This window comes from Bufo gargarizans, chromosome 8 (assembly GCF_014858855.1).
Source record: "Bufo gargarizans isolate SCDJY-AF-19 chromosome 8, ASM1485885v1, whole genome shotgun sequence".
NCBI lineage: Eukaryota > Metazoa > Chordata > Amphibia > Anura > Bufonidae > Bufo > Bufo gargarizans.
This window is the reverse complement of record NC_058087.1, coordinates 59,075,183-59,088,453: the sequence shown is the minus strand read 5'-3', so window position 1 is coordinate 59,088,453 and position 13,271 is coordinate 59,075,183. Positions and strand designations below refer to the sequence as shown.

The following is a 13,271-nucleotide window of genomic DNA, read 5'->3' as shown; positions in this document are numbered from 1 at the left end:
ATTAAGTGACGGTACATCGTGACCTAAATACATGAGCTGCACAAAACTCTCTCCAGCTCTGATGGTGACTAGGCTGGTTAGCTCAAAAATAACTATCTAGACTTAACACAAATGTAGCAGACTCTCAGACATGAGAAGTGTATGGTCTGCAAAGCTTTTCAGCTCAAAGATGCTAACAGTTGTTCCACTAGCAGTAATTCGAGATAAAGCACCGCCACTCTGGTCCCAGCCGCTCCATCCCCTGCTAGGCCTGCAGCAATGACATCAAGTGACCACTGTCCTCGGCGGTCACGTGTTGTTTATGCAGGTGTAACGACTGAGTTTAATGATTAGCGGCAGTGGTCATGTGCACAGTGGACATGATATCAACACCACAGACCCAGGGGGAATCTGAGCGCAGTGCTGGAGCGGTGATACATTTAAAAATTAAGAGTTGTTTTTTGCCTTTTTTAGGCAGCCCCCCCTCCCCTCCCCCCTGTTCAGTGCCGATTTTTTAAAGAGTCCAGGAAAACCACTTTACAAGTAGTACTAGGTAGCCATCTTAACCTTTACCTATCATTTATGCATGGTTGGAGAGTGGAGTTTTTCCACTGTTGTACTGTGTACATCGATTAGTCAGACATTGTGTTCTTTATTATGTACAAATAAGAATTACCAAATGGCAGATAATTAAAGACATAAAATATATGAGAATATGTGAAGCACTCCTTAGAATATTTTAAATAATAATTATTTTTTAAGGCAGTGCGGAGTAGGCAGCAATTTCCTATGCACTTTTAATTATAACTTGGTTTTATGTCCCAAAATAAAAATGGCAAAGTTGTTACGACTGCTTGGCTCGCCTTGATAAGACATATGTCTGTGTCTCGTCTAAATGAAGCACTTTTCCCAACAGAAATAATTATTAGAATATCATTTACATGTAAATGCAGTTTGTTGTGAAACATCAGAATAGCAGATTAGGCCCTGCAGACTCCTATTTGCAATTAAATTATTAATGCTTCTGATAAAACTTCAGATCAATTTTTGTTGACCTTTTCGTAAAGTAACATCACAAATTAAGTTTCTTGAACAAAATCTATTTACTTTGCGTTTTTCTATAGCTTATAATAAGTAGGGAGATGACAATTATGTTAATTTGCCAAGCAAGAACACTAAGAGGAATTTGGAAAGCTAATCATTTGCTGACAGTGTCTTTTTTTTAGTATGGTAGGTATATGGATCCACAGAAATATTTTAGAAAGATATCAGTAATAGCATACTGCCGGAATATTAGATGCAACACATTTCTTCAGGGCAGTGATAATCCGGTATTGATAGCAATATGGACAAGATGCAGCTGCTGCCAGTGGTTGGCTGCCCTAGTCACATGTTGGATGACTGGTCTTTAAAAGGGTTGTGTCATAAACTGCTAATTACTCAATTACTCTATTCCTTCTTGGATTTTTTATAAAAAAAATTAAACTTACCTCATTTGCCGTTTTCTCTTATCCCCCATGCTTGAATTCTACTGGTTCTTCCTAGTTTGTCATGTGTCTGATATCCCATCATACTTAGGGCAGTGAGGTTTATCCTGACATCGGCCGGACATGTCACACTAACCACTCCCCTTGTTCTTACCAATGACCCTTGTGCGTCCTATATTACAAGGCTCCATTGCAAGATGTAACCAAAAGCAACTTGATATTTACAGTGATAGGCTGATAATTTTAGAATATGGCAGTTTTGATAAATGGAATTTGGAGAATGTGATATAACAAAAATATCTGTTGGGCGGGATACCTTTATATTAGTGACACAATCACCTGGTGATACGGGAACTGCATTACACTTAAAATAGAATTTTATTTTATATTTTTTTACCATTTTCAGGCAATTTAAGGGCCCATTCAGACGTCCACAGTGCATTGCGGATCTGCAATACACTCGGCCGACACCCCAATAGAACTGCCTAAGAATAGGATATGTTCTATTTTTTTTCTGGAGCCGCGGACCAAAAGATCGGGGGCGCGCTCCGGAAATGCGGATGCAGAGAGCACATAGTGTGCCCTCCGCATCCATTACGTCCCCATAGAGAATGAATGGGTCCACAGTTTGTGGAACGGATGCGGACCCATTATACGGACGTGTGAATGGAGCCTAAGGTTTGAAAAATATGTATATATTCATTCATTTTTTTTGCAGGTGAGTAGTCGAAGTGAAGCTCACTTAGAACTAAACGCTTTCCGAAGGAAACACGATTGTGCCTTAGTGATTGCCGGAGATTCCCTTGAGGTGAGGTTTGTTCATTTTGTTTTAATTAAGCTATTATTATCACGCCTGACTACTTATCATATGATAATTAGATTTCATACATAGATTTCATTTCTCGTCCAACTGGCAAATTCCTTCTGTGTAAAAAAAAATTGATTCTGCCAATCAGGCATCATCTTGAAGAGTGCTGTGGATGTAAACCTTTTCTTATCTGTAGTGAACTCCTTCAAAAAGCACCTTCCAACCACACCCTGAGTGCAGCCATCTTGGATTATTTTACTGTGGCCTGCAGCCCCCATGTTTTACAACCTCTGTATTTATTCCTGGCTGATTTATTGTTCACATGCTTCTTAAATGCATCCTATAGGTGTGTTTGAAGTATTATGAGCATGAATTTGTGGAACTTGCCTGCCAGTGCCCTGCCGTTGTGTGCTGCCGGTGTTCACCCACACAGAAAGCTCAGATTGTGAAGCTCCTACAGCAGCATACAGGAAGACGCACCTGTGCCATAGGTAAGAGGAACCAGACATTTGGTGTGCATACAGGTCCGTGCAGCCGCAGGAGAGCCATACAGATACAGCAGAAAACTGGGCCCTATTCATTTCAAATTGAAAATGTGCAGGTTCACTTTGAGAACACAATTGATTATATTCTCTACATTATTCAGATTTGAGTATCTTTATTTAGGTGATGGAGGTAATGATGTGAGCATGATCCAAGCAGCTGACTGTGGCATTGGCATAGAGGGAAAGGTAACATTTCAGTATTTAAGTTATGTTTTTTTCATTGTTAAAGGAGTTGTCCAAGTTATATTTATTGATGACCTATCCTCAGGATAGGTCATCAATATCAGATCGTCTGGGGTCCGACACCCGGCACCCCCGCCGATCAGCTGTTTGAAGAGAAGGCGCGCGCCGTGCCAAGCCCGCCTCCCCTTCACTGTTTACCTTCTCGCCATTGCATCTGCAGGGGTGAGCAGGTGCAATTACACCCAAGCCGTCCCATTAAAATGAATAGGACGGTTAGGTGTAAACAAGGTAAAGCAATGAAGAGGAGGCGGTGCTGGCCAGTCGTGCGCCTTCTTTTCAAACAGCTGATCGGCGGGGGTGTCAGGTGTCGGACCCCAGACGATCTGATATTAATGACCTATCCTGAGGATAGGTCATCAATAAATATAACTTGGACAACCCCTTTAAATGCTAAGAGAAATAATAAACTGTGACTTGGTTTGGGAACCTTGTGGTAGTGAACTTGTAGGCCTGTAATACATATTCTGTTTTTGTCTTCTAGGAGGGGAAACAAGCTTCCCTTGCAGCTGATTTTTCTATAACCCAGTTTAAACACATTGGAAGATTACTAATGGTGCATGGTCGAAACAGCTATAAAAGATCAGCAGCACTGGGTCAATTTGTCATCCACAGAGGCCTTGTTATCTCCACTATGCAGGTAACTCAACCCCTTCTGCATTACACAGTACGAATACATATTACATTAGTTTGTATTATACTCTCAGTACCTGAATTGCCCATGCTACCTCTAGGGTGGGACATTGCTGGGAAGAAAAATTCCCGTTTGCATCCCTACGGTCCATCAGCAGGATACAAACTGTTTTATGGTAGTTTGAATGTATAGACCACAGGAGTTTGCTGGCAAGTTTCGGGGCGACCACAAGACGGTAGACTTCTCTATGACTAGCATGCACTATCCTTCAGGAGCTATTGAACTATTGATTGCATGTCGGGTAATGGTACATATGGCAGTTTCCTGATTTATTAGCCAGTGTACCCTCAGTTGGGTGGAATGGAGTTAGATTTGAAAATATGATGCAGTTTTCACAGCTGTACAATTGTGAAATATACAGTTGGCAATTGGATGGCTATGATGACTATTTTCCCACTTGTACTTGTAGTTTTTGGGTACTATCTTGGTGCCCAGATTTTTATTATTAGAAACAGATGCCCATACTTCTCTTTAAAGGAAATTTGTCCTCAGAAAATGACCTACCGTTTCATTTATGTTTTTATGTATTATATATTTTTCTTAGAATTTTTGTTGTTTTGTTGTCAATTTTCCATGTCAATTTCTATATTAAAAAGAAATTCCTAATATTCAGCAATTTTTGCATTGGTCACTATGGTTAATACAGATCACTTTTCAGCAGTCATCTCATTACCATCACAGGCTGGATTAAAATGACAGATCATTTATTTAATGCAGTCAGGTCCATAAATATTGGGACATTGACACAATTCTAAAATTTTTGCCTCTATACACCACCACAATGGATTTGAAATGAAACAAACAAGATGTGCTTTAACTGCAGACTGTCAGCTTTAATTTGAGGGTATTTACATCCAAATCAACGGTGTAGGAATTACTACAGTTTGCATAAGTGCCTCCAACTTGTTAAGGGACCAAAAGTAATGGGACAGAATAATAATCATAAATCAAACTTTCACTTTTTAATACTTGGTTGCAAATCCTTTGCAGTCAATTACAGCACTGTGAAGCGCCATCCAATGAGTTCTGAAGCATTTGGCTGAATATGAGCGATAATATTGCCCGAAACACTTCAGAATTCATCCTGCTGCTTTTGTCAGCAGTCACATCATCAATAAATACAAGAGAACCAGTTCCATTGGCAGCCATACATGTCCACGCCATGACACTACCACCACCATGCTTCACTGATGAGGTGGCATGCTTAGGATCATGAGCAGTTCCTTTCCTTCTCCACACTCTTCTCTTCCCATCACTCTGGTACAAGTTGGTCTTGGTCTCATCTGTCCATAGGATGTTGTTCCAGAACTATGAGGGCTTTTTTAGATGTCGTTTGGCAAACTCTAATCTGGCCTTCCTGTTTTTGAGGCTCACCAATGGTTTACATCTTGTGGTGAACCCTCTGTATTCACTGTGGTAAAGTCTTCTCTTGATTGTTGACTTTGACACACATACACCTACCTCCTGGAGAGTGTTCTTGATCTGTCCAACTGTTGTGAATAAAGTTTTCAGCACCAAGGAAAGAATTATTCGGTCATCCACCACAGTTGTTTTCCGTGGTCTTCCGGGTCTTTTGGTGTTGCTGAGCTCACCGATGCGTTCCTTCTTTTTAAGAATGTTCCAAACAGTTGTTTTGGCCACACCTAATGTTTTTGCTACCTCTCTAAAGGGTTTGTTTTGTTTTTTTTTAGCCTAATGATGGCTTGCTTCACTGATAGTGACAGCTCTTTGGATCTCATCTTGAGAGTTGACAGCAACAGATTCCAAATGCAAATAGCACACTTAAAATGAACTCTGGACCTTTTATCTGCTCATTGTAATTGGGATAATGAGGGAATAACACACACCTGGCCATGGAACAGCTGAGAAGCTTGTCCCATTACTTTTGGTTCCTTAACAAATGGGAGGCACATATGGAAACTGTTGTAATTCCTAAGCTGTTCACCTGATTTGGATGTAAATACCCTCAAATTAAAGCTGACAGTCTGCAGTTAAAGCACATCTTGTTTGTTTTATTTCAAATCCCTTGTGGTGGGGTATAGAGTCAAAAATGTTACAATTGTGTTGATGTCCCAATATTTATGGACCTTACTGTATATAGCGCTGACATATTCTGCAGTGCTTTACAGAGATTAGCATCACACTGTCCCCAATGGGGCTCACAATCTAAATTCCCTATCAGTATGTCTTTGGAGTGTGGGAGGAAACCAGAGTACCCGGAGAAAACCCACACAAACACGGGTAGGACATACAAACTTGGTGCAGATGTTGTCCTTGGTCAGATTTGAACTCGGTGAATGCTAGGGGCCAAACCCCTGCGAACTTCAGTGATCACAAAATAGTAGGACCTAGAGTCCTCTGTAAGAATGAAGTGGTGGTGCCCATGTGTGATTACTGCTCACTTCACTTCAGTGAGACTGCTGGAGATGTATGCATGCTTATTACGTCTCAATTCTAATAGAGAACCCCGGGACCTCCTTTTTTATTGATCGCCCTATTCTGTGTATAGCGGATAAGTCTTGTTAGCGGTAAGCCCCCTTTAACGTTAGGTCTACCCGAAGTCCTATGGCAAAGCCCTGATAACACAACCAAATGTCATATAGAACCTGCTACCTCTGTTAATATAGGGTTACAATAAGGTATAAAGCTCTCATGTTGTATAAAATAAAACTTGAACCTGTACATAGAACAAATATGGTGGGAAGTTTTCTGGGCCAAATGCACCAGAATTATATTGTAAATGGCAGCAAATAAAGTGAAATAAATGGTGTGCCCCAAACTATTTTTACTTCAGCCTCTAGAAGCTCTGAAAAGGAAAGGGCTAAAATAAAATAAAATCTCTTTTACCTCAACTTTTGGCGCAGCATGTGTGTACATATTGACCAGTCAGAAATTGACCAATCTCCAATAAGTCATTGGTGAAATTCACAGTTTTGTGTTGCCTTTCTAGCGTGCATGTAGTCCTTTTCACGTTTACATGGTTTCACATATAGACTGTTTATTAAAATATTGAATAGGTGACCTGTTAAAAATGGCAATTTTACTCATTTTTCATTTCTTGTTTCCATTTAAGGCTGTGTTTTCCTCAGTCTTCTATTTCGCATCTGTTCCTTTGTACCAGGGATTCCTAATGGTAGGGTAAGTTAAAACTAGTATTTAGTTGGTGACAACTTGGTAACAAAACTATTTTTGTTTGATTACATCAGGGCCAAGATCAGTTGGTTGCCTTTTAATTATGTCTAAAGGAAAATGTTATAATTAGTTTTTCCCATATTATTCATGCACTAATAGTTAACATGGTGAGGGAGCAAAAAATAATGCCCTAGAAAAAAACAACAGATATTTTCGGGCAAATGAAAGTAATTGACACTGGAGGGGTTCTATTCAGCTGTGTATCCACACCAGGTACATGGTGGTTTTCTCATTGACAGTAATGATGAAGCAGGCAAGTAACAGGCATGTGAACTACTGATGGAAGAGTCGTGAAATGATCATTTACCGTACATGTTTGTGTGGTAATTGTATCTCATCAAGAATGTTGGAGAAATGCGGTAATTCATAAATTGCAACTTACCCCCTTGCAGTTCTCCTTGCTGCCTCCTCAGCAGGGCTCCTCTTTTGCCTGAATGCACTATGACATGTGTGCTGTTTTCATGCCTCCGATTTTCTAATGTGCTCGACCATGGCTATTCCAGCTGTTTTAGTCTTATCTCCCCTCAGACAGACACATATGCCAGTTAAAAGAGCTGTTATAAAACAAAAAAACGGAAAAGTTTAATATGTTTATCTACCCTCGTGCTGTCCAGGATTTTTTAAAATAAATTCCAGGAAAAAATTCTGCCAAATAAAGTTGATTTCAATTACTATTTATTTTTCTAAGGTATGCAACCATCTACACAATGTTTCCGGTTTTTTCATTAGTACTGGATCAAGATGTGAAGCCTGAAATGGCTCTGCTGTACCCAGAGCTTTATAAAGACCTCACAAAGGTAGGCGGTACGAGGTTATATATATATATAGTTATATTTACATTGGCTTCTGTTTATGAGAGAAGCCAGAACGCTCTGCTTGATCTGTTGCAGGACAGACCTCATCTGCTTAAAAAGTGGTCTGTTAGGGTAACTGTTGCATTATTGGGAAAAACAAAACTATTTTTGTTTGATCACATCAGGACCAAGATCAGTTAGTTGCCTTTTAATAATATCTAAAGGAAAATGTTATGATTAGTTATATAACAATCCTTGTATGTTCATTTTCCATTCTACACAGAAGAATGGAACAGTTTCCATTATAATAAGGAAAGTGTACATCTCATATTATTGCCAAGATAAAAAGTGGATATGTTTGGTGCACAATAAAACAAAACAAAACTTTTTGGGCTGAAAAAATTAGAACCAACATCAGGTCTTTATCAATTGGAGAATGTAAAAGTTAGTAGATTTTATGCCCAAGGAACTGAGGAGAAGGGTAGATGTGGATGGGTATTGGGGATAGAGGGCAGTTGGTATAGATCAGCTACGTGTTTCTCCATCAAGTTTAACCAAGGGATAGGTGGGGACGCGAATCCCAGAAGGAAGTCAGACTCAGATTTCTACACATTTTCATAAGCATTAATTTTTTTTACTTTTAAGAATTCATCTAAACCCTTTTTAAAACTGTCCACTGTTCCTGCTGTGACCATGTCCTGAGGAAGTCTATTTCACAGTTCTTACAGTAAAGAAGCTTTGACGCTTCTGGAGACTGAACTTTTTCTTCTTCAGTCAGAGGCAGTGCCCCCTTGTCTTTTGAGGGCATTTTACATCGAACAGTTTTTCACTGTATTTTTTGTATGGTCCATTTATATATTTGTATAGGTTAATTATCTCCCTTCTCAAGACTCAAGACTTCTCAAGAAATGAAAAATCTCACAGTCCACCAGTTTAAAAAAAATTATTATTATTTTTTTTTGGGGGGGAGCCGCTTTTGCATGTGAAATAAAATGGAAGCAAAATCTAGTTATCCTCTTTTCACATCTGTGTAGGAGGCTTCACTTGTATTCTGGCAGAATAAATGGAAGCCATTATGTATATGTGAAGATGGTCTTAAAGGGGTTGTCTGAGTTACAGTATATTACATTTTTCCCCGTGCCTGTACATTGTATAAAATAAAACATAACTGTATTCCCACTTGTTTCCCCCTCACTGTTCTCAAAGCCCCACCACCCATCCTCCTCCTGTTCTCTGTATACAATACTGCAGTGGTGGTATTCAGCACATGACTGCTGAGGCTCATCATAGGCTGCGACGGTGAAGTGCTGTGCACTTCATCGTCACCGATGCAGTCTTATATACAAAGAATGGGAGGAGTATAGGAGTTGCAGCACTGAGAATGATGTAGGCGAACCAGGTGAGTATAGGATTATTTTTAATTTTGTACTGTACATGGGGCAAATGGAACTCGTGCAGTAAGTTTAAGACATAGGTTAATGGTTAGATTCAACATTAAAAAAATGAAGTTATCAATATGGGGCTACCTCCTGTCTGTAGTCTATGCTACCATTTCCTTTGTTTTCTAAGGTTGGCACATTCTTTGAATGAGGGAGGGGATCCTGCATAGGACCATGGCCTTCTCCTTATTCATCCACGTATAGAGAAAAAAATGATAATGGAGTGTTAGTCAGGGAGAACCCTTCTAATGGGAAAGGACACCCGGACGTCACAGGCAGGGCGCCACAGGGGCATAAACTGATGAAAAAAAAATGTATAATGTTTAAAAATAAAAGATAAGGTTGGAATATACCGGAGCAGTAAGGCTGCCGATGGTGGCTTTCTGAAGGGCACCCACAGGTTGCTCTTTAGGATACGTAAATGAAGACAAGAAAAAACAGAAACATCACCTCTAAGGGCGCCTATAACCGCCTATTCGTTTCGAATTAAAATAGTTGTGTTGTCAAAAACATCATCAATAAAAATAGTGACATATAAAAAATGTATCATAATAGTTAGATGATAGTAAAAAAAAAATGCACTCCACTTCACTTTTTTTTTTTTCCCTATCATCTAACTATTATGATTACTTTTTTATGTGCCACTATCCTTATTCATCCAGCCAGCTACAGTAGCTAATGCTACTCAACACCTCCTCTGGTAAAATAATGGTAACAGGCTTTAGACTAAATGTCTAATGTTGTATATGTGTACTTTGTAGCAGTTATTTGTATAGGCATAAGATGACAAGAAATAGGATTTCGCCTCACTGTATTTTAGGTCATAATTTATTATGAACGCTAAGAAAAAAACGTTGACCTACATTAACGTAATACCATTTATTTAACATTTCCTTTCTTTATTCACAGGGAAGATCTTTGTCTTTTAAAACCTTCCTCATCTGGGTTTTAATCAGCATATACCAAGGTAAGAGAGGCTCATTTAGCTAGACGAAAGGATTTTTGTCTGTCATGATTGTTTTTCTTCCAAGTTTGCTTCCGCCAGCTTAAAATTTTATCAACAGTCATATATTGCTTTCCTTTTATCAGGTAAATCGATAGTCCAGCAGTACCTCGTGCCAGCTTGCAGTGCATGATGGGCGATTGGTATTTGTATTGATGCATGTCACTTGAAATCAGCGCTGTTTTAATTACAGCTTAATCCCCTAAAAATAATAACTTTTGATTCTCACATTGCATGCAATTCAGCCAATCTGGAAATTAGGAACACAGGGCAGAGTACATTCTGTAGTTTAAAAAAAGTATTCTTTTAGAAAATGACACAGGTTGCTTTGTTGTTTGCATACCTGTATATGGTACCACAATTACTGTCACACTGTCCAGTATTATTTCTGCTTGTTCTACATTTTTATAAGTGGGGATATTTTTGCAAGTGTTAAAAGCAGACCTGTCACATCCTCACAGGCCTTCAGCTGACTGTGTTACTTCAGAGCCACATCTTCCATGCCTTTTTTTCTTGTAGCCTCCTGTGTTCATCCGCAATCTGTGCCGTAAATGGCTGAGGTGATGTTCCATTGGCACTGGGCACCGAGGACTATCCAGCTGACAATTGACTGCTATCAGGCACTAAAACTAGTGGTATTGATAGCAGCTGAGCGTGGGAGGCTACATGACACCAAAGTCATGGGAGATGTAGCTGCAAAGAACTATAGTTTCACAACAACTGAAGTGCTGGAGGTTGCTGACCCCTAGTTTAAAGCAGTGGTCCTCAACCAGTGGCTCAGGAGCCACGTGTGGCTAGATACCACCTGCTGTTTACCGTAGTTTGCCATAGTAGGCATAAGTTATGGACACATACACTGGCTACCATGTGACATTCATATTAGATACATATCCTGTCCTCAGAAAAGTTCTAATTTAGTGGTATAATACCAGGGGGTGAAATTTCACACTGAAATGTCAATCTGCAAATTGAAATTTTGACATGGACATGGCTCTTAACCATCATTTAAAGTTGTAATGTGGCTCTTACATTATAAAAGGTTGAGGATTTCTGGTCTACATTGATTCTCTATTGGGGTCTCACTAGCAAGAACATGGTGACATTTGGGCCTCGCCAGTGGCCAAATTCGAAATGCTCTTTTAAGCAAACCTATTGGATTCTACCATTTATGGGGAGGGAATTTAGCAACATACTATTTTAGTGCTTGAGTTATACAATGTTGACATGAATTTATTATTCCTTACATCTTTGTATTGCAGGTGGCATATTAATGTACGGAGCTCTCCTGCTCTTCGAGTCTGAGTTTGTCCATGTGGTTGCCATCTCCTTCACTGCCTTGATTTTGACAGAATTGCTAATGGTTGCATTAACTATAAGGACATGGCACTGGCTGATGATTGTGGCTGAGTTTTTCAGCCTTGGCTGCTACATGGCTTCACTTGCTTTTCTTAATGAGTATTTTGGTAAGTGTTGTGTGTGTAAGTAAATGTAGTTTAGTTGTTTGTCTGAAGCACACCTCTTTTCAAGCCAGGTTACTGCAGCACAACTGCCATTCACTTGAATGGGATAAAGCTGCAAGACTCATCACAGCATGGCATGCAGGTGTGCACCACAGCCCCATCAAACAGTTTATCAACAGGGGTGCCAACCAATCTGATACTGATGATCTGTCCTAAGGATAGGTCATCAATGCAGTAATTCCTGAAAACCCCCTTAAAGGGGTTTTCTGGTAATAATTATTTTTTATCAAGTGCTCACATCCTGCTCCCCGAAACAGAAGATTCGGATTTACCTGTTCCCTGCCACTCCAGTCCTTCATGTGTCCTCTGCTGTCTCCATCTTCCATCCCCTCTCTGTTTACATCCAGCTGGACATGGTCACATGCACCTCTCCAGACAATGACTGGGTTCAGCGGTGATGTGTCCACAAGGAGCACATCTCAGCTAGAGCGGTGTGACCATGCCCGTGGCCAGCCGGATATAAACAGTGCGGTGACTGGAAAATGAAGACAGCAAGGGTGATGCGGAAGATCAGAGCGCCATGGAGCAGGTAAATATGAATCTTCTGCTTCATGCTGTGGGCAAATGATAAAAAAAATTTTTTTTAATTACTAGAAAACCCAATTTGAGCATCACAAAACTTTTCCATAATTCAATAAAAATAAAATATACAAAGACTACTAATCAAATATGGTATATATGCAGTCTTAGTCCCTTAAGCCATATGTGGGGCCCTCACTTTTATGCCTTCTCCAGTTTAAGCAATACAGTGTACGTATATGTTAAATTCATTCTAGATGGGAAATACAAAAACATTTCTCTTCCACTCTGCATAGCAATGTAGGGATATATATACAAGACATCTTTCGGAACAACTCTGTTCCTTTCTCCAATGCTCAAGGAGTATAGTATATGTCTCCCTATACTCCTTCCCAAGTAAATTGTTGCTAACCTAAGTGCAGCATCTTCTTTATTTTCTGGCTTTATCATTTCTCTGTAACTTCTTTTTGCCTCTGCTTCTGTCTCTTTCGTTATCTCAACTAGGTCTTGGTAGAGTTTCATTGGGAGCTTTCTTAGGTAGGTGATATAAATATGTCTATAAAGTCTGTTGGAATTTTTCATGAGGGGACCTTTTTTATCCGTTTTGCAGAAGTATGCATTGCCATAATTTGGACCAAATTTATCAAATGCTATCATACTATGTTTGATAGACTTGGTTCATCTTGAAGTCTAACACTTCTATCTTTAGATGTCTGTCCACTTTCTTATCCACTTCCTTTACTGGAGTAAGATTGTGATCATTTTTGCTACTTTTTAAAAAGTCTGAGATAATAAATCTGGGGCAGATGGTAACAACCTATGGAAAATACATGGCTGTGTGCTTGTTTTGAAGGATCGATCAAATTTGTTGTTACACTCCTCATGATATGATGACTTGTATTAAGTGCCCTGAGGAGAGAAAATAGGAGCCAAAGTGGCTTTGCACTCTACTCTAGGGATCACTGAAGGTTTCACCACCTATACTTCTTATGTCATGTCATAAGTTTGTTCAAGTTACCTTTTAACCGCAGAATACAGACTGCCTCTGTTT

The 13,271-nt window shown here is 39.6% G+C and overlaps 1 protein-coding gene across 3 annotated transcripts in view; it reads left to right on the top strand.

The window, feature by feature from the left end:
* LOC122944520 (probable phospholipid-transporting ATPase IIB) overlaps positions 1–13,271 on the top strand; it is a 302,414-nt gene that overhangs the window by 284,327 nt on the left and 4,816 nt on the right. For 2 of the 3 annotated variants that reach the window (XM_044302895.1, XM_044302897.1), the window contains exons 21-29: positions 2,185–2,274; positions 2,621–2,765; positions 2,941–3,005; positions 3,544–3,699; positions 6,827–6,891; positions 7,634–7,742; positions 10,088–10,145; positions 11,441–11,644; positions 12,725–12,757. In XM_044302895.1, the coding sequence (XP_044158830.1) occupies positions 2,185–2,274; positions 2,621–2,765; positions 2,941–3,005; positions 3,544–3,699; positions 6,827–6,891; positions 7,634–7,742; positions 10,088–10,145; positions 11,441–11,644; positions 12,725–12,757 (925 nt within the window). The remainder of the gene's footprint in view (positions 1–2,184; positions 2,275–2,620; positions 2,766–2,940; positions 3,006–3,543; positions 3,700–6,826; positions 6,892–7,633; positions 7,743–10,087; positions 10,146–11,440; positions 11,645–12,724; positions 12,758–13,271) is intronic. The other variant, XM_044302896.1, reaches the window with a different exon arrangement.